The sequence below is a fragment of the Apteryx mantelli genome, chromosome 8 (genome assembly GCF_036417845.1).
Source record: "Apteryx mantelli isolate bAptMan1 chromosome 8, bAptMan1.hap1, whole genome shotgun sequence".
In the NCBI taxonomy this organism is placed as follows: Eukaryota; Metazoa; Chordata; class Aves; order Apterygiformes; family Apterygidae; genus Apteryx; species Apteryx mantelli.
This window is the reverse complement of record NC_089985.1, coordinates 16,261,475-16,281,782: the sequence shown is the minus strand read 5'-3', so window position 1 is coordinate 16,281,782 and position 20,308 is coordinate 16,261,475. Positions and strand designations below refer to the sequence as shown.

The following is a 20,308-nucleotide window of genomic DNA, read 5'->3' as shown; positions in this document are numbered from 1 at the left end:
CAAGACAAAGTGCATTTTCCTCTGTTGGTTCACTGCCACATTGAACAGGTAATTTGGTGATACTAGTACCTGATGTCACAGGACCTGAGGACTGGGAGAACTGTCACCCAGCTTCCTTCTTATCCACTTTAGAAGAGAAAGCATCAGATATAGTTCTACATAACCCTCACCACAGCTCCACAATAAGAGTCCCAAACATAAATATAAAACACAGTGACATTAAAAGCAAGCTATAATCTGTCAAATAATTGCAGAGACAAACAGGTTATCTTTGATCTGATCTGTGTGCAACTTAACTCCAGATAAGGAGGAGAAACCCACCTCTCCTCTTGTTTCAAATGGCTACAGAAAAGAAAGAAAAAGGAGGGCTTATATAACACAAAAACATTCATTTTAATAATATAAAAATGCAATTTATGAGAAAGCCAAACAATTCGTGCAATCTAGCATCTAGCTCATCAACAAGAGAAAACAGAGCACAAAATAGTTGGACAGAGAGAAGCAGCCTTATCAGGAGTCAGGAAACTTTTTAAAATGTGTTTGTATCTTCTGAGTCAACACCAATATTTACCCGCAACAGATAAATGAATAATTTAGCACAAAACTCTTTGTTCAATTAATTCATTTCCAGAAATGGAATGAAAATGGAATAAGCATCCCATAAAATCAGACACATTCTAACAATAAAGATAGGCATATTTCTGGAATAAATCAAAATTAGTTCCAATTATTTAAGATTATATTGGTCCAACCAAGAACAAAACATGTCCCTAATATATAGAGTTAACATCCAATTCTGCTCCATAACACTGTTGAGTCCTTATCATTTTGGATCCATAGAAATTTGTAGGATTAGATTTCTTAAAACCTAGTTTTCCAAGCATGTTTGCGAGGCTGACCTTGACATAGGCTCTGATGAAACGGCAGATGAAGTTTAGAAATAAAATTCAGAAGTAAATCTGAATCCTGATTTGGAACTTACCGAGCCTGAAAGCTGATGTTACTGTTTACAAATGAATATTTTACATAGCATTTGATTTCCTTTTTTTAAAATTCCTGAACAGGAATCAACTAGACCTGTTCTATTATATAATCTGAAAACTCTAGTTTTTAACAATGAATTAGAACAATATACCTAGTGATGAAAATTAGGGCACTGAGGAACCTGATGTTCTCAAACTACCACTGAGAATTTCATAAGCTTCAAAACACTTCTGAAGGAAGCAGGATATTATTACCATCCCCATTTTACAGATGCGTAAATAGTCATACTAGTTTTATTCTTCTTTTCCTTCAGGAACACAATTCTGCTCCTGCTGAAAATAATGTAGACTGGATAAAACCCTAAATCCAGAAAAAAATAATTTTATTTAGCATGCAGTAAATACCTTTACGACCTTTGAAAACCTTCTTTATGACTTTAAGTTTCTACACTGACAGGAAATTAATTAAATTATAAGTTTGCACTTATCCTTTCTTATACTTGCTTTAATATTGCCACATATACTTTAATGACATTAAAGAGTAACTATTTTCTTTTTCGTGCTATCACCAGCACCTTGATCTGAATTTTAAGCATAAGACATCCAAGCTGAATAACTTCATCCAATACTGTAAGCATGTGCAGAAGAGTTTGCATTTTGAAGTATAAGCCAATATAGGGGACTAAATCTAATGATTCTGTTGCTTTCTCTTCTCACTTTCCTCCCGCTAAGTACCATTAAAGCCCAGAAAAAATAGGTATGTCTATAGTACTGTTCCATCACAAAGTACTATTCTGCAGACATACTTACTGTCTTGTAAGGACTCTCAGAAACAAAATGCAAGTTTGTTGTATATGAAAGCCAGACAAGGATTGGGATAAAAAGAACATGAAGCTGTAAAAAACTGAAAAAGTAAAAACCAAAAACCACTTGCCTAGATGAGAAGGAGGCAGCAGTTTCTGGAGGAGATCAAATCTACATCACACGCTCAAGTGCAGTGGAAACATCCCGGAGCTACTGCCAGATAACCAATCTGCAAGCCAGCACAGCCTACCTAGTTAGCCCAGGCACTCCCCCACTGCCGTATCCTCGGTATGCTACTTCCTGGAAACAAAACTGTATCTCTGTACAATGCTTGATGTCTCTGTACCAGTTCATGCAAAGCTGCGGAAGGCGCAAGAGATATAAACTAGACTATATTATACAGGCTACTTTTACCACCAGTGCAGCAAGATAGTGGATGCAGGATCATAGAGTCATTGCATCCTCTCCATGTGTAGCTGCAAGACAGAAAGTAGGCACTGGATGGAAAATTAACTCTAGTCATCAAATCTGATAGGTAGCATAGATGGGGCAAATCATAAACAGCTACAATCCAGGTCCAAGTGGAAGAGGGAGATCCAGAGGCAAATTCACATTGTATCTTTCTTCACCATTTTATTAGGAGAGGCAGCGATGATTTTGTTCAATGGAAAGTATTTTTGTAAGAAAATTTATATCTTCTTTTTTACAGATCATGTTGTGTGTGAAGAGGAGTTCAAATATGCTATGCTAGCTCTAAATTGTATATGTCCAGCTACTTCTACATTAATCACACTGCTGGTTCACACATCAAGGGGACAGTAAGTATATACTACCATAAAAACCCTTGCAAAAGTTATAGCTGAGATTCTTTGGAAAATATCTTACCCTGAACTCCCAGGCAACCACAATTTTTAAAAAGAGACTGGAATTTTCAGAAGAATAGAAGTGTCAATATGTTTTACTTAAGATACTATAATTTCAAGGAGAACCCTCCCAGATATTTAACAACTTACTTCACACTATTGTGCCAATTGCACAATAGGAAATGTGAAAAATCTGTATTTCCAATTCAGTAGATTGAATTGTGGATATTTCACACAGTTCTACTTAAGAACACCAAAAAAACTGAAAAAAACTATTTTAATATATTATTTTGAAAATTTTTTGTACACATACATCAAAATCCTATTGACTGAGATTAAGAGATTTTTTTCTGATAACATATAAAATAGAATTTTCTATTCAGTGCATATATATTAAGAAGCAAGCAAACATAAATGTGAAGAGAGAGTTTAACACAGTAACCATGCTGTTGGAAATGGTACAAGATTACAGCGTCTCTACAGACTACATAGTAGGATCCCTCTATATTTACCAAAATAGGCATACCATATCTAGTACAATCTGTTACACTGCATTCTTGGAATAATAAGGTATTCTTATTAAAGCAGCACTGACAGAGAGAGGTGTTAAAGAGTATGTATCTGTAGATGCGGAGTACATGCATACAGACAGTACATTTGAGACTCTAGTAAAAATACATGTGTTTTATTGTAGTAACTGTGGGCCCAGGAATATCTTGACATTTACAGACAGAGTTATTTAACCTTTTATGTGGCATTTGCAATATTCCCCTGTGCCCAGGACAGGGAACACCAAGATTATTGCTAGAACTTTTACTACTGAGAACAGCAAATGTCAAGATTTTAATTGCACTCTCTGTACTAGAATCTGTTAATAAGGTGACAACCAAAAACATTTCCATGCCTCCCGAGAATCATGAAGGAATACATTCTTCATATACCTACCTTTCATTACATGGCATATACAGAATTCAAAGCCCTTTTTAATTACTCCATATTATAAGTACATGAAAGAAGAGTACTACTCTTAACAGCTGGCAGAGAGTTTTCCATCAGCAAATGATATATGAAAGGGATTCTGTTTTCTGCTTGAGGACTTTAGCATTTCATTTTCAACTTGAGCATATTCATCACTTATACAGATTCCCAACTATGATACAAAGTAGCTATAGTAGGCTTCAAAAGCACTTACTATTTCATTTGTAATCAGAATTAATTGATGTAATCAGAGTTGTTAATGTAACTGATTTCTGTAGTCTGGAGCTATGCTTTCAAAATTGGTTATTGTATACTAGAAGCAAGAAAAATATTTTTCATACAAATAGTCAACAGTATGCTTTGAATCCTACCTACAGATACATACAAACTTGCTATACAAGAATTCAGAAAGACTTGAAAACTAAAAATGTTTTGTTGCCCTTCTTCTATTTTATTCTGCACTCAGAGTATTTAATATCAGATAGGTTCCAGAATAGTTTCCTGGAAAAATGGCAAACATCAGATATCTTAGAGCATGCATATGATGCTAGACCAATTGCTTGAATAGATATGAGTATTCTTTAAGACCACACTATACTTGTAAAAGTTTAAAATAGAGATATTCAAGAGAAGGAAAAAAACTTAAAAAATATTTCAAATTTGAGTAGTCATGACTTCACAGGGCTAGAAATAAAACAGTTCAAAAGACCAAGTATTTTCCTCCAACTATCTCCCCTTTTGAAGTTTCAAATTTAGTATTTTTGCTACAAAATACAGTAGTTCCCAAAGTGTGTGTGTGGAGGGGAAGCTGTTCCCCTTTTACCCCTTACAAATTTCCAAAATTCCTTGGACATGATGGAATATCTTCTTGAAAGTCTAATGTTCTAACATAAACTATGATTTTATTTGTTCATTAAGTATTGTACACATGCACAAAGTTGTTCAATGTATTACAAAAGTCACCAAATCAAGCATTCAGATTTAGGAAATGAGGACAAAACTATCTTTTTGCTAGACTGCTCTGATCCTATGAAAAAACTAGTGTGCTGTGAAAACATTAAGTCATTTTGTGCTTGAGCATACTTGTTGCTCATAACAATGTTATGCAGACCATCCTTAATCTGGAAGCTTTGCATTCTTGAACATTTTATATAAGGAAGTATTGACTTCCTTATATAAAAAGGACAGATACTTAGATTATGGGCAGGCTGCAATGTATCAATTGCTTCCAACCTCGGGTAATCCTTTTAAAATCTATTCAAAGTCAACAGGATTTCCTTAATAATTGGTTCAGGTTTCCATTCACAGAAGCCCCATATCTGGTGAACTGCAAGTTTATAATTTTAGTTTAGTGACTGGGAATGTTTGGTCAAGTCAATATCACAGATAAGACTTTATTAAGAAGGAAGTTGGATTGATAAAGTAGAAGCATGAAATAAAAAATTGCTACTTACAACCCAAATAAATGAATAGTTGTTCACAGTCTTAATGAAATCTCATGGAGAGTAAGCTTTACCCCTTTCCTAGATCTCTCTCTCTGCAAAGAAATGGCTCTTCTATTTCCATAATATTTTAGATGCATGCAACTAGAGTAGATTATCAAGGCACTGACCAGAACGTTTCTTGCTATTTGGTATTTCTCTGGGGAAAAGTCATTCATTAAGACAGAATATGACTACTTGAATTCACTTCATTTGTTAATTTAGTGGAGCTATGATTTTAATCTAAAGTGGCTTATATTTTAATGGAATTGAAGAATAGTTCAGTGACAATTCATAGATTAAAAAATTGTCCCAAATTCTTACAAATGAAGTGCCAGCTATTATTTCTACAGATATGGACAGGGATTCTGTGTCATGTTTTTATTAACAAATAGTTTGACATCTTTAATAAATACAAATTCATTTCTGATCATCATGAAGATAAGTACACTGGGAAATTGCTAGAAATTGAAGGCAATAAATAGCACCAGAACACAACAAAAAAAATTATTCTGTATTATCCTAATTAAAAGGATAATTCAGTAAACAGTAAACAAAAAGAAACACATATATGTAAATTAAAAACATCCTATCTTCTGGAATTAATATGTGAGGAGACTGGGAAAATGCTCATTTTCTAAACAGCTTTGCCCAGATCATCATTAAAGGGAGGTTTTCTGCTGTTTATGTGGTCTTTCATACTAGTTTTCAGATTAAACAGATTATATATAAGTAATTTCATTGCCTTCTCAGTTTACAGAATCCAAGACCTCAGTTTGTAAGATAGCAAAAATTTTACCTTTAATCACAATCATAATTTTATTATTGATCTTAATTGCTAATCTTCATACTTATCGTTAAACATTTTTAATTTAGTAATAGAATTCTATTAGGGTTTATGTTATGATACAAGATATTGGAAGTAAATAACATTTCTGACTTGATGAACTTCATGTGATCTTTACAGAACAGCACCATGGGAAGCTTTTAGACAACTAACTGGAACCAAGCAGACTTTAAACAGGTGAACATTTTATTTTGGAGGGAAAAGTGAAATATGGAACAATTTTCTTTTATAGTTACATTTCTAGTTCTGTTATTTTATACCTAATGCACTGTTTGTTAATACTGTTGCAATGAAAATGGTTAGCTTATTTCCATTAATCTTGAAACAAAATATTTCTATGCTAAGGGTGGAGAAAAATGGTAAACTGAAGAAAAGCAGAACTTGTTTCAAGAAACTGAAAATGTATAAAAGAATACAGAGGAGCAGGTGCTAACGTTAATAGAAATGTTAGCTCCAGGAGGCAAAACACAGAGCACATTTGTCAGCTTTATGTCCTATCTGAGGTCTATCTACCCATGATATCCCATAAAGTTCTTGCAAACAGAACACTATTTCCACATGAAACTTAGTAAAGCTAGAGGTTCGCAAAGGCCCCAAGTCTGCAAGTTTTGATGTTACTAAAGGTTTGGAACATTTTCATTGACACTCCATGTAGATAAAGAACATTAGCTGCATATAGTAACAGATCAGGATAGTCTTAATGTGATTAAAGTAATAATTTCTTTTCTTACACTAGAGGAAAGAGGGCATTTACTTGTCATAGTGTACATGGCACAGTAACTAAAAACATCCTTTAGGATTAGGGTAAATACTGATGATAGGAAACTGGCAAGCAAACGTGGAAAAGTCTTTCTTACCCATAATGTAACCTAAGCCAAAGGGGTCTTTTCTGCATAAATTATTTTGAATAATTTTGAATATTTGAACTCTACCTAATTCTAACAAGAACCAAACAAGCTGTCATGGAGCATCTGGAGAGAGTGCCTTTATGAATAGAAAGCACACACTGCTTCACCTCTCATCTTGAAATTGCAGTGAATCTACTTATCATGTGATTTTTAACTAATTCAGCCATATTTCTCCTGATATTGAGGTACATAATCTTAAAATGCCTATTACTTAGCAGAAAATTCTCTTTAACGCATTAAACTAAATTAATCTCTGCACTTGAGTATTACTAAGCTGTAATCTCAAATATTTCTTTCAGCACAGTGGACCATTCTACTAGGCATTTGTAGTTTATATTGCCATGAGATACTGGTCTGATTAATGAGAATTTTACATTGCATTTTAAATTATTCTCTTTATCTGTACATGTTTCAGGGAGGGTCAGCAATCAGCAGAACAATGGCAGAAAATTTATGGCAGATGCTCTGGTAATGAAGTGTATCATATTAACCTGGAAGAAAGTACATTTTTTGCTGAGTACGAGGGGAAAAGTTTCACGTACGCTTCTTTCCATGCACATAAAAAGTATGTTTATTTTCTTTTCAAGGATTAAAAGCTCAAACAAGTAATTATTTGTTTTGTCCACAACATAGCTCTCTCTTTGAAATTGCCATATGACACAATACTCTGTTTCTGGGTTTAAATATCTGGCCACTAACATATTTCATGGATATTCTTCTGTAAGTTACATCTGGTCAGGTATAAGCTCATGCTGCTTCTGTATAACCCAACTCAGTCTGAGAGAATAGAATATAAAGGATATATAGGATAAATCAGACAACAAAAAAGACCCATACCTTAGAGACAGAGTATATTAAAACACCAGATCCCTTTCACTGTCCAAAACAATCTATAAAAGTGTTTTGGTTTTTTGGGGGTTTTTTTTGAGTCAGCTGGAAAACTGGCTTTCTCCATGGGTGCTCCATTGCATGCTCATTTCATGCAAAATGTTCAGTTGTAAGGTGGTACATGCTATATCCTGGTGATTACCCAAATTAAAAACAATTTCTTCTGTTAGAGTGAACCTTAAGAATGTTAACATATCTTCTTTCTTTAGGTTCCAATCATGCAGAGCTTATTCACTGTTGCTGTGTGTGAGGTGAACATACAAGCTAAACGTAAATCTTGTATATTCATATATATTTAACAAAATGAACCTATATCAAACCCTGAACACCGAGTTTTTTCTCATATTTGATAAGTGAGAAGATTTTTATTGCTTTAATTCCTCATTTTCTATCACCAATCAAGTAGATTTTAAAGAGTGAATAGCAAAAATGAATTCTGAAAATGGTTTCCATTACATATGAATAATGGAACACTTTAACATGATGAATACTTTCTCTCATATCGTATATCCATTCTTCTATTAATATATTCTCAGATGGGAATATTCAGCTGATATAAGAAATTAACTGGAACAGCAGTAGAAGAATATTATGAGGATTAAGAAAAATATTGGACTGAAATGCCTAGGGATTCATCGCTCTGTAAAAACAGTGTTTGATCAGAAGTGGCCTATTTAGGAGATAACATTTTTAAACATATCTGTTATCCAAAACTCTGCAAATATTCATAATCTGCAAAATATAAAAATACATGGAGGTTTACTTTTGACCCTGAAAATTCAGGTATATACGGAACTATGCTTAATGAACTATGCCTTTCCTTTTTTAATTAAGGTTTGGAGTCTGTCTGATTGGTGTTAGAAAGGAAGATAACAAAAACATTTTGCTGAATCCAGGTCCTCGATACATCATGAGTTCTACAGATATATGCTTTTATATAAATATTACTAAAGAAGAGAATTCTGCTTTTAAGAAGCAAGAAAAGCACAGAAAAAAACATGAATCAAAATTATCTTATCATGGAACTTCTAGGTTGCCAGTACACAGTATAATAGCTAGCATGGGTAAGTAAAAAAATGTTGATACATATTAACATGGATTAATTGTAGGAGGTATGGTTTAAAAATGTAGTTAACATTAACAAGAAATATATATTAACAGTCAGAAACTTAACATAAAAATTGCAACTTTGAGTGTGGAAAAACGCTTCCTCAGGTGTAGTTTGTTACATTTTAATATAGTAATTGCAAATAACCCGCATAGTTTTCCTTTCAATCTTTGGCTGCAAATGCAGACAATCCTCACTAAATATGGGAATCTCACTCACATGTTTTGACAACCACACTGAGAAAATACTTTCAACATTACTTCAGGGACAGTGGCTATCGATTTACAAGATACAGGATGTCGAACTTCCAGCGGACCTACACTAGCTCTTCCTTCTGAGGGAGGTAAAGAGGGCAGACGGCCCAGTATAGCACCCGTTTTGGAGGTTGCAGACTCAGCCTCACTTCAGACATGTGACCTGCTAAGTGACCAGTCAGAAGATGAAACTACCCCATCAGACGATGAAGTCTCTGCAGGCTTAGAGTATGTATACTTAATATGAACCAAACAACATTATCTGAAAAGCTAATATTATGAAAAACGGCGCTGATTTCAGTAGGAATGAAAATAAAACACCATTTGATTAGCGACGTTCACTTTAACTTTTGGAGGTACAGCTCGATTCAAGCAGTTGTAGCAAGCAGGACACGTAAAGGCCAGCTGCAGAATTATTTCTGTACCAGAAATGCTATTATCTGTTAGTAGACTGCTGTTATGACTGTTTTGAAATGAGAAAAACAAATTAACTTCTCCATTTACTGGAGATTTTCTACACTTAGTAATAAGGACCTAATTGTATATTGCAATTTATTTTATAGCATAGATGCAGGACCATTTTTCTTATGTTTGATAGTTGTAAGGATAAGACTCAACTAACCTGTAAACAGGATAAATACTTCTGTCCTGAAAATGCAATGATAATCAGATTACCCTTCAACAGGCTCGTTGAACACTCAGGGGCAGGTGTCCGAGTTCCAAATGTTGCAACAACAACAGCAACAAAAAAGTATGAGACAAAATTATTATTTCTAATTTACAATGTTTGTTAGTGTGTTACTGAAAGTAATGATACATTACTCAGACAAAACCAGAAGATTCAGTCCTGTAACTCTCATACACATGAGCAATTACGTTTGTTGGGATTACTGACAGGGATATTAAAACTAAGATGCACAACAAAGCCTGTGGCTCACCTAGCACTGTTTTCCATCTCCAACAGTGGCAAATATGAGAAGCCTCAGGGAAGATCATAAAACTCCAATAAGAAAAGTAATAGAATTAATTATCTTCAATCTTCAAATTGAAACATCAGGATTTATAAGGCCTGCTATTTTCCCTGTCTCTCCCCGACAGCTGTGGATATTCTGATCATGCATGTGCACCTGAAAACCTTTCTAATTCCTATTGCAAGTCTCATCAGCATCTCACCAACAAGAGGATTTGCCATTTTCAGATAATATACCAGAGCCAAGGGTATTTAAAACATATTCTAACCATGTTGAAAATCTATTGTTAGAGCAAGAAAGCAAACAAGAAGTTACTTGAAGTTAACATGTGCTCATGACCTCACTTATTCTTCATGAGTTTTTGAAAGGAAAATAGAGGAGGAAAAGTATAAGGCCCACTATTTTTCTTTCTTCTTTTCCTTTTTTTAGAAAGTTCCAGTATACATGTTCAAAACACTAGGACAGCATTTTACATCAGGCCATTTCCAAAGATGCCCGTATGCAAAATAAATAAATAAATAAATTCCTTTAGTATCCAAAAACATGATAGCTTTCACTAAATTCTATAGAATTGCCCTAAGCTACAAAATATATATTCCTTTGATCCTTATTAAGGATATAATTTGTTTCATGTACTTGACTGTTAGTCTACAAATAACTACCAAACTTAGGCATAGGTATAAACACTCCATAAAATATTTGATTAGCCAGTTGTGTTTTAGTAATTGACTATACTGGAAAACTTTTCTATTCTCCTAGGTATGCCAAAGGATACCCTCCTTACTCTCCTTATATTGGAAGTTCTCCCACATTTTGCCATCTTCTGCATGAAAAAGTGCCCTTCTGTTGTCTAAGACTAGATAAGGTAAAGGGAGTTTTTGTTACAGCATAAAACTGCATTCACAATTGTCTCTTACATTCAGCAGAGTTAGATTCTGGTTTCTACTTAGAGATAAGATTTGTTTAGCAACTCATAAGCTACCCATTTTCTCACCCTTTCCATCACCAAAAAACATTTGTGTAGGCCTAAGATCATCTCAGCTGGTATAATTTTCTATTTTTGATTGTAAAACTCTGTAATGTCACAGCTACATCTCCTTAGCTGTAATCCACTGAACTTGTTTCCTATTCTGATTTTAGGGGTGCCAACATAATTACTATGAAGATGCCAAAGCCTATGGATTCAAAAATAAACTGATTATAGTTGCAGCAGAAACTGCTGGAAATGGTTTATATAATTTTATCGTTCCACTCAGAGCTTATTACCGACCAAAGAAAGAACTAAATCCCATTGTATTACTCCTGGATAACCCGTACGTAGATTTTAAATTTATTTATTTATTTGTATTTCTTTTTTTGTGATACATTTTCAAATCATGTTACTGTTATTTTGATAGATGGTTACTCTTCACATGGCCAGCTTAAAATCAAAAACATTATGGCACGTATATCTTTGAGTGTGTTAGTGACAAAAATAATACCATGTGTTAACTGTCCTGTACTAAATCAACTTCTTGCTGATTACAAGTGGCCATTTTGAATTTAAATGTCCTTGTTCTTTGTGGGCAATATTAAAGCTAAATATTCCTTATAATACCCCAAATTACGTTAATATTATTGGATTGTGGTAAAACTAAATAACTTTATAAACACTGTAAAAAAATCAAGCTATGTAACAGTAGTTCAGACAACACAAACCTACTTTACATGAGGCACTTAGTGGCCTGGACCAGTTAGGCATATTTTTGTTACTCTAAGACTCTAAGATAAGCAGTTCTATAAACCAATAAGAAAACCCCTTTGTCTGCAATTATATAAAATTATGGAAGAATATTAAACCTGTACTCTCCAACTGTGCAGCTCCAAAATAAAGCATGCCTTAGCAGCTATATCATAGCCATAACCTCCTCTCCTATCATTAGGGAAATAAAGTGGCAGGAAGAACAGTTCCTGTGCTACCTTAATGCATGATCTTTTTTTTTTTTTTTTCCCTTGGATGCTGTACAATAAGCGTGAAAGTTACAGTTGTTAACATCCTACACTCCTGTGCCAATCTAACCCCCTATAGTAATGGCTGAAAAAACATCTTTGTTAGGCAGATGCACTAAATTGTTCCACTGAAGCTGAATTATGATCTCTAATCTCTGTGGTATGTTATTCACCTTCGGGGCTTGAAACAAAAAAAAATGGTAAGAAACCGTACTCCCTTCTTCTTATAAAATGATGCTTGATTACTCATAGTGTTGTAATCAATGCTTGGTATACTAGGATAGACATAACTGGCAGAAGATAATACTCTCCTTCTCAGCATTAAGCAGCTCCTTTCTCAAGTATGATCTCTTTATTACACTTGCATTGGTATTTCTCAGTCCCCTCTATATTATCCAAAGGTAGCAAATGGACTGCTTTAAGAAATGAATGTTGATGTTTATTTCCATGATTTTGCAGGCTAAAGATACATTTCATACCTTTGCTGTAAGAGATCATATATCCAAAAATTTTTTCTCAGATCTGAGAGTTATGTGATAGCGTTGCATAAAGCACAGCCATACAACGTGGTATGAGAAGATGGGTAGAACAGGATGCACTTAGATTTCTGAAAAATGAAAAAGATAGTAAAACAGATTGCTTTCCTTCTCCCTGTGCCTTACTAAAGCCAAAGCTCCTTTTCTATGGTTTACTTTCAGAAAAGGCTGTACTAAAGTGAATGATATGTAAAATGTTACACATTACCAGTGGCAAAACTTAAAATGGGCTAACCACTACATTACAGTAGTCGCCCACTAAAACAAATCTTTATTTAAAATTACTCCAGGAACCTTCTCTCCTCCACTTCTACCCCAAATCCCACCTGGAAAGAACATGTCCTCCTGAAAACTCCAGAAAAACCTTATCAAACCTCCTCCTCACAAAGACATGTTAGGAAACATTTCTTTACCTTTCCCCCAGATTTTTGTAGTATTGGAAATGTAGTATGGAAATGCATAGCTCACACTGGGTTTTAGCTCTATTCCCTGTATTGCTTTTTTTATGGGACCCAGAATTCATAGAACAGACCACGTGTCAATGTGCTTGACATAAGACAAAAACACTGTCATAAAACCTTAAAATTTACTTATAACATGATAGGTAGATACATCTATCTGTCAGTCTGCATAGAACAGCTAATGTGCAAAAACCTCTCTGGGAAATGCTCTTCTTCAGTCTGCCATCGGGTTGTGTTTGAATCAGAGGTGTTTTGCACCTGGAAGGGTATGTGCAAGGAGCACAAAGGAAGCAGGAAGCCTGTCTGGAGTACCAGGTTAGGAAGATCTCTACAGTGGATCTACATGGGGGGAGAAAGGAAAGAACAGCAGCACATCCCCTGACACAGGCACGATCTAGTACTATAGCCTACCAGGGTACTAGAAGTTGCTATCTCTCCTATGATATTTGAGGAAAAAAAGAAAAAAAGTCATGAGAAAACTAATACAAGGGATATATAGTTTTACATACATCTATGAGTCAAGAAAAGCAATCTTAAGGCACAGTTTCTCAGCTGTGTCTTTTTTCCATTTCTCAAAACTGGGGTTAGAAAGGTATCTACCACAGGTACAGAAATCAGGTAGTGTGAACATATATTTCCACAGACAGTATCAAAACAGAGGGAGGTAATGCCCAAAAGCAGGGAGACTGACGTCTCCCTTGCCTTGGTAAGCCTGTAGGTCTCAGAGAATGCAGGAAGCTTCAGAGAGTATCTGAACCTTCCTGATTAATCAAAGTAATTGCTTTTACTGTCATATCTGTCTGGAAATCTGTGGAATTCTTAGATTTCCTTGCATTAGCTATTTAAAATTTCAGACAAATTCTTGTATGGCAAGACTGATCATTTATAATCAGACACTGAATGAGACTTTTTCAAACACTTTGGTGCTGCTCAAGTACTTGCAATCTCAATTTGGAAGATACAAAAATGAAGGTTAAGCAGGTACAGAACATTAAATCAAACTATGATGAGGAGAAAAGACAATGGCAAAAGTGGCATGTAGCCTCTGATTCCAGGCTGACGCTTTTCCTTTATATGTATATGTTCTAGTTTATTATAAGTGATTTGTTATACAAAAATCCAGATCCTTAGTGAAGCAGTATATACCTGTGTTTGCAAAATAGAAATGGGTTTAATTATAATTTATAATATGGCATAAAATGAATTACACAAATTGGTAAAAGTCTAAATTATTATTGTAAAGACTTCTGGTTTGCAAATTTCATATTAGATGGTATTTAAGATTGGACATGCAAGTATACAGTGCCCTCTAGTGCTTATTCTCTTTTTCAGGGTAGTGCCTGACTTTGCATATTGATACCTATCTTTATGCTGTTGTCACATTTTAAGCCTAAAAATGCTTTTTCTCAGCATAAAGTAAAAACCATGGCTGTTAATTAAACTAACACCCTTAGTGTTGTTTCTCTCTACACAGCATTTGCAGTGAATCCTCTGAAAGGCCAGCATCTGTGGGGCTACAGGAATCTAGCTGAAAGGCACGGTGGTGCTTTTCGTACTCGCCTGAGGTGGAATCCAGGCCCCCATTCAAGTCAATGGGAATGTTGCAATTAACTTCACTGGACTTAGGACTTCAACCACTTTCAATTAAAAAATATCTCCTCCTTGCTGTTATATACCCATTTTCTCTGTTTATCTAGGCAATCTATTATGGCATGCTTATTCACCTATCTATACATTTCATGGGTTTTAAGATTTCAGTTGTTTTTCAGTATGAGAGAAGACGACACCCAGTAAAATTTATGACTGAAAAAACAATACAATAAGATATAGTATCTTGCTTTCCACATCCCTTTTTAAAAATAAGGTTTCATGTAAGATTATTGTACCATTGACTTGAATGGAGCTAATGTCTCTAAAACCAAATGATGATTGGGTTCCACTTCACATTTTTATTAAAAATTTTCACTGCTTGTTTTCATTTTTCTTACGTCATGCATTGGAATCATGCTTGTAGAGTGTCTTTGTCATCAGTCATTCATTTTTATAAGATATTTAGAATTGAACTGTGCCATAAAATTTCTGATTTAAGAAGTGCATTTATTAATAAATGTTAATTCTGATCACTCTTTATGATCAGAACAAACTGTTGATTCACAGCTTTCTGCAAACTTATTTACTGTTTACAATATTAAATTATACTGCCAAAGTTTTTAAAAGTTTTTTTTTTTTTTTAAACAAGCTACCAGTGTATTGATATTCTTTAGAAGAGATGCTGCTTTGTGATGTTGTGTTTCATTTTGTAATCCCATCTGCTGCTTAGGCCAGATATGCATTTTCTGGATGCAATCTGTTGGTTTCCAATGGTTTACTACATGGTGGGCTCTATTGACAAGTAGGTGAAATAACTGTTAGAAAACTTAACATTGTAGTGCTCAGTGGTTTGTTGTGTGTATCGTGATTGCATGCTTAAGTTTGGTGTCGTATTTGAAGATGATCTTTTTGCATGCATTGTTTGTGTCAGTGTGCTATAATTCGGGATTTCAAATTTCTGACTACTAAAGGATATCATTAGTGAAAAATATCTCATTCGTAGTTTACGTAGCTACAGGTAATACCATCAAAAGCTTTACTTGACATTATGGCTCTACATGACAGGGAATGCAGGTTAGTATCTTCAAAACAGAAGATTAAAATAACACTTAGGTGCATTAATATGTTTCTAGAAATTGCCAGATTATAGCCCTGATTCTAGTGTTATCCTATACTTAGTTATATGTTGGCTTGGATTTACTGACTAAGGTTTTATAAAGATAGCTACAGGATGTAGACAGTACTAATAATGGTAGTTTAAAGTGTGTCTAACAGTCTTCGCTTTCCACTACTTAAAATGTCACCTACTCCTACATTTCTGTCTTAACCTCTTCTAAAACATATTTTCAAATCTAGGTTTAGCAACATAGCTTTAATGTAAAAATCAGGCAGAAACAAGAGAAGAACATGGGCTCATTAGCTTTTTAGTAAGTTCCTATGTCTAGAGTGTCAATTCAAACAAGAAAATGGTTTGCTTTACTGCATAGCTAATACTGTGTTGGGTTTCCATGATGGAAATCAAGTAATTTTTGCCCTGCTCTGAGTTATTGGAATCCAGTTTTTCAATGGAAATTCTGGATATTGAACACATTTCATTGTTACAACATGGATTTTAAAAACACTCATTTACCTTGGTGATATCATAGCCATTGTGATATTTGCAATGATTCTATAGAAATATTTTTCACTTTCTAGATTGCCTCCCCCTCATCCAAAAAGGTGTCTTCAGTAGTCAATATTTACTAAAATTTCTCTCTTAATTCCACAACAATTATAAGAAGGATTTATACTGACAGAATAATTGAATTGGATCAAAGTATCCCAAATAATTAATAATGCAAAGTTGTTGACCTGTTTTTAATAACAAGGAAAATTAAGTTTTACTAAAATTTACTGGAGTTTTTTCAAAAAGGAAAATGCCAAATCCTTCCTAAAATGATTTCTTTTCGATTTCACAGCAGATTTTTCACATCAATTTTAGATTTGAATGCATAAAAATGAAGTGTTTTGAAACAAGTGCTAATACAGAATTCTACAGTGTACAGTTATAATAGCATGAACGTGTGGATCATTTCTGACAATACAGCAGGTGCAACACATCAAGTAGAACTGACAGTCATATTCTGTAGTTTGTTTTTCAGTGTCTGTTTGTATAAATAACAAGCCCTTTAAAAATGCAGTTCACACTTATTTCCTATGTTTCTAAACATCTGAAATTATGCAGAATCAATAGAAGTTGATCATCTTTATCATTTATCATCTTTAGCTCATAAATACAATGTAAAATTTGCAAAGTTCATTTCTCATTCAATAGCTGTGAAATAAATTTCCAAAGTGTTCAAAGGTGCCACCTTCTACCTTTTAGTGTCTAATATCTTTGTGGTTTGGTCACCTTTTATGAACTGTCATCCTCTGAAAGATAAAACCACCAAGCAATTTCAGTATTAACTTCAATTTCATATCTACTACTCCTTTTTATTAAAATATTTATGAAATGTAAAATAGATACCAGGAATTTGTAGAGTTTCTTATCCTGTATATATATATACACACACACACGATATATAAAATATATATTGTATATATAAAATATCATATGCAAACTCAGGAACCTGAAAACATCATTGTTGAAAAGGGAAATTTAATCAGGAAAAGTAAGGCTTAATTAAAATTATAGATTGAATCAATTGCAAAATGAGAAGCAATTCTTATGAAAAAAGGGCTTTTCTCTCTGGAAGTAAACAGAATGCTGCTAATATTTAATTTTCCAATTTCCCTTGGAAACCATGAAATTAACCCTTTCCTGTGAGATGAATTTTTGCTTTGATGAATTAATATTGTCTAATATAAATCATATAATTAAAAACAGTGTGGTCATCTCTAGAAGTTAATCCTTAGAAATCCTGACAACATTGCCATTAAAGGCAAAAAAATATACATTTTATGATTTGTACATTTCCTCCAGGATAATTATAGTAGTTACCTCAAAGATACTAAATTATATTTTTTAAATTTTGGAGCTATTTTATTTGGAAAATTTCTAGAAGATTTAGTTAATAGTTATCAAAAATCAGTTGCATTATCATATGATAGAAAAATTATAAGATGACATGGAAACACCACACTTCTTTATTATTATTATTACCACTTACTAAAAAATTGCTAGATACCTAGGTCCCCTCCCCACCCTTGCAGGGTTTATCATTACCAAAAAAAAAAAAAACCCACCTTTCTAAGCTTTATGAAAAGTGCTTGGTTTCTTCGCAAAATATTATTGTTAAAGCCCCAAACAAATGAAAAATGCTTCAGTTTGGAACTACTGCTATAAGACATAATGGGAAGTGTAACTCAGTTACCTGATGTTATTTTCTATGGTTGGGCTTCATAGGAGGTATTGTCCAGGAAGGTAAAGGGCTTTACTGATGTACAGCTGCTCCTAAAAGCATCATGAGAACACTTCAAGCACACAGACTAACCTTAAAGAGAAATGTATTAGATCTCCTGGTAGCAACTTATTAACATTTTGAAACTGAAATATAATTGACGTGGGGAAAAAACAACCCAAATCATTTAAAACCTACTTATTGCAGAAATAGTACCTGTAATGAGGTAGATAAGGTGTTGTAGCACAAGGGCATACAGTCTTCCCATGTAATTGTTAAAGGCTTATTAAAAAGTTGAAATAAATTTATCTTTTTCGTGAAAGGAGAGGGACCGTGGCAACCCACCGATATGCATTGTGTGATGTCAAGAAAACTAATTTTTAATATTATATAAATTCATTGAAACAATATACCTGATATAGATTACACTGGAAGTTGTGGTAGGTACACGGAGATAACAAAATGAAGGGAACCAGCAATTCAACATATAATTTACCAATTCCAGTCATCCATAATGTTTGAGTGTTCCATATTTAAGTTGCTTGTTTGTGTCTTTCTCCCTCTTTCTCTTCACAAAAGCCTAGATGACTTACTAAGATGTGGGGTCACCTTTGCAGCTAATATGGTGGTGGTGGACAAAGAAAGTACAATGAGTGCTGAGGAAGACTACATGGCAGATGCTAAGACTATTGTAAATGTTCAAACACTCTTCCGGTAAGAGATTTTGCAATCTATCACACACCATTGTCAATCATGAAATATTTAATAATGCCTTTGTATTTATCTGAGAAATGATTATTTTCCTTTCTTCAACTTAAGTTTCCCCTTACATGAACTTAAGTCTTACATGGGCAAGCCTCCTCTCTCTGCCCCCTGCTTAGTGGTACACTCAGCTTCTTGGCATACTGAGGTATTCACCTGAAATCTCAGATGAAATTCTGTACATCCCAAAAACTGAATGATAATTTTAAAAGTCATCTGACAGCTTTGCAGGAAGGGGAAAAAAGCTACTCTTGAAGACCTAGGACCAAAGATAAACGAGGAAGAAATTTTGCCTCAGTGCAGCAGTGTTTCACAGTAATACTAAACCAAGTATGAAAAGTAGATCATCCTAAAGTTAAAACTACCATTTTAGCAAGGCATACTATGAAGTTAGTAGTAAGTGTTCACATTTTGAATTTTTAATTTCGAACGAAAATTAGGTTTTTAGGTTAAACAGAGATCTCCTGATTTAATCTCTCCTCATAAAAGCCTCACTTAGTGTTAAATGTCTTGATTCAACAAGTACGGAATGATATATGCTACTATAAACTCTGAAAAAGTTCTTAGGTACTTTAAAAAAAAAAACCACCAAAAAACACCACACACACAAAAAATGCATTACCAGTTAGGTATGAAATACCTCCCTGATTTGGGGCCTAAGTCCTGCACTTACTGTGGTTCATTCTAATCACACGTGGGCAAGGATGACTCAAGGATTAGTCCTTTGCTAGCGTTCAATATCATTCAATATTGCTGCCCTTTTCTGTGTCAAAGCTTCTAGGTTTAAACAGAGATGCATAGCAAGTCTTTCGAATATGTCAGTTTTTATAAAAAACAAGCTCATGGAAACAAAAGTATTTCAATAGAGATTTTTTTTAAATTCAGCTGTGCGTGTCAATGTAGTTAAATGCAGCTTGCATTACTGCATGTGCTGAAAAGAAACAAAATCAATGTTACATAACAAACTTTAATTCTGTCCTTTTTAAAAAAACTTTGAGTTTTGAATATGCACCTTATATTAGCACAGGTGTGTGGGTTTTTTTCATAATCACATCTATATTAAATTTAGTAACTATCATTTAACTTAACCTATGTGTCATTAAAGTGTACTCAACCATATTGCACTAGGCCATCTCACTGAGGCTTTTGCATAGATCTCTAAATTTTCCAGAAATAAGTTTTCCCCAAGTATAAAATGGAAGAATTGGGTGAATAATAAATAAAAATTACAAAATACCCGTTGTGTTCTACCTTGTAAAAGGCAAAAAAAAAAAAAAAAAGGCAAAAAGAAAAGCGCACCAGTGCTATAGTACACACCATAGGTATACAACTAGAACTATCTAATCATTCAGTTGTCTTGCACAATGCTTACACTAGATGGCAGCTTTAACTCATATATAAAGCATATATCTGGCTCAGGATAATTTTAAGATTGCATGGTTCTTTTTAGAAATATCAAAGAAATCAAAATAAATATCTTGCTTTATGACTTAACACTGTCT

At 34.0% G+C, this 20,308-nt stretch overlaps 1 protein-coding gene across 1 annotated transcript in view; it reads left to right on the top strand.

Annotated features, from left to right (window-relative positions):
- Positions 1–20,308, top strand: part of KCNT2 (potassium sodium-activated channel subfamily T member 2) — a 167,574-nt gene that overhangs the window by 112,182 nt on the left and 35,084 nt on the right. Inside the window, exons 15-23 of the mRNA XM_067300442.1 lie at positions 2,497–2,605; positions 6,077–6,133; positions 7,280–7,429; positions 8,587–8,816; positions 9,126–9,342; positions 10,845–10,950; positions 11,226–11,398; positions 15,392–15,463; positions 18,624–18,758. Coding sequence (XP_067156543.1) covers positions 2,497–2,605; positions 6,077–6,133; positions 7,280–7,429; positions 8,587–8,816; positions 9,126–9,342; positions 10,845–10,950; positions 11,226–11,398; positions 15,392–15,463; positions 18,624–18,758 — 1,249 coding nt within the window. The remainder of the gene's footprint in view (positions 1–2,496; positions 2,606–6,076; positions 6,134–7,279; positions 7,430–8,586; positions 8,817–9,125; positions 9,343–10,844; positions 10,951–11,225; positions 11,399–15,391; positions 15,464–18,623; positions 18,759–20,308) is intronic.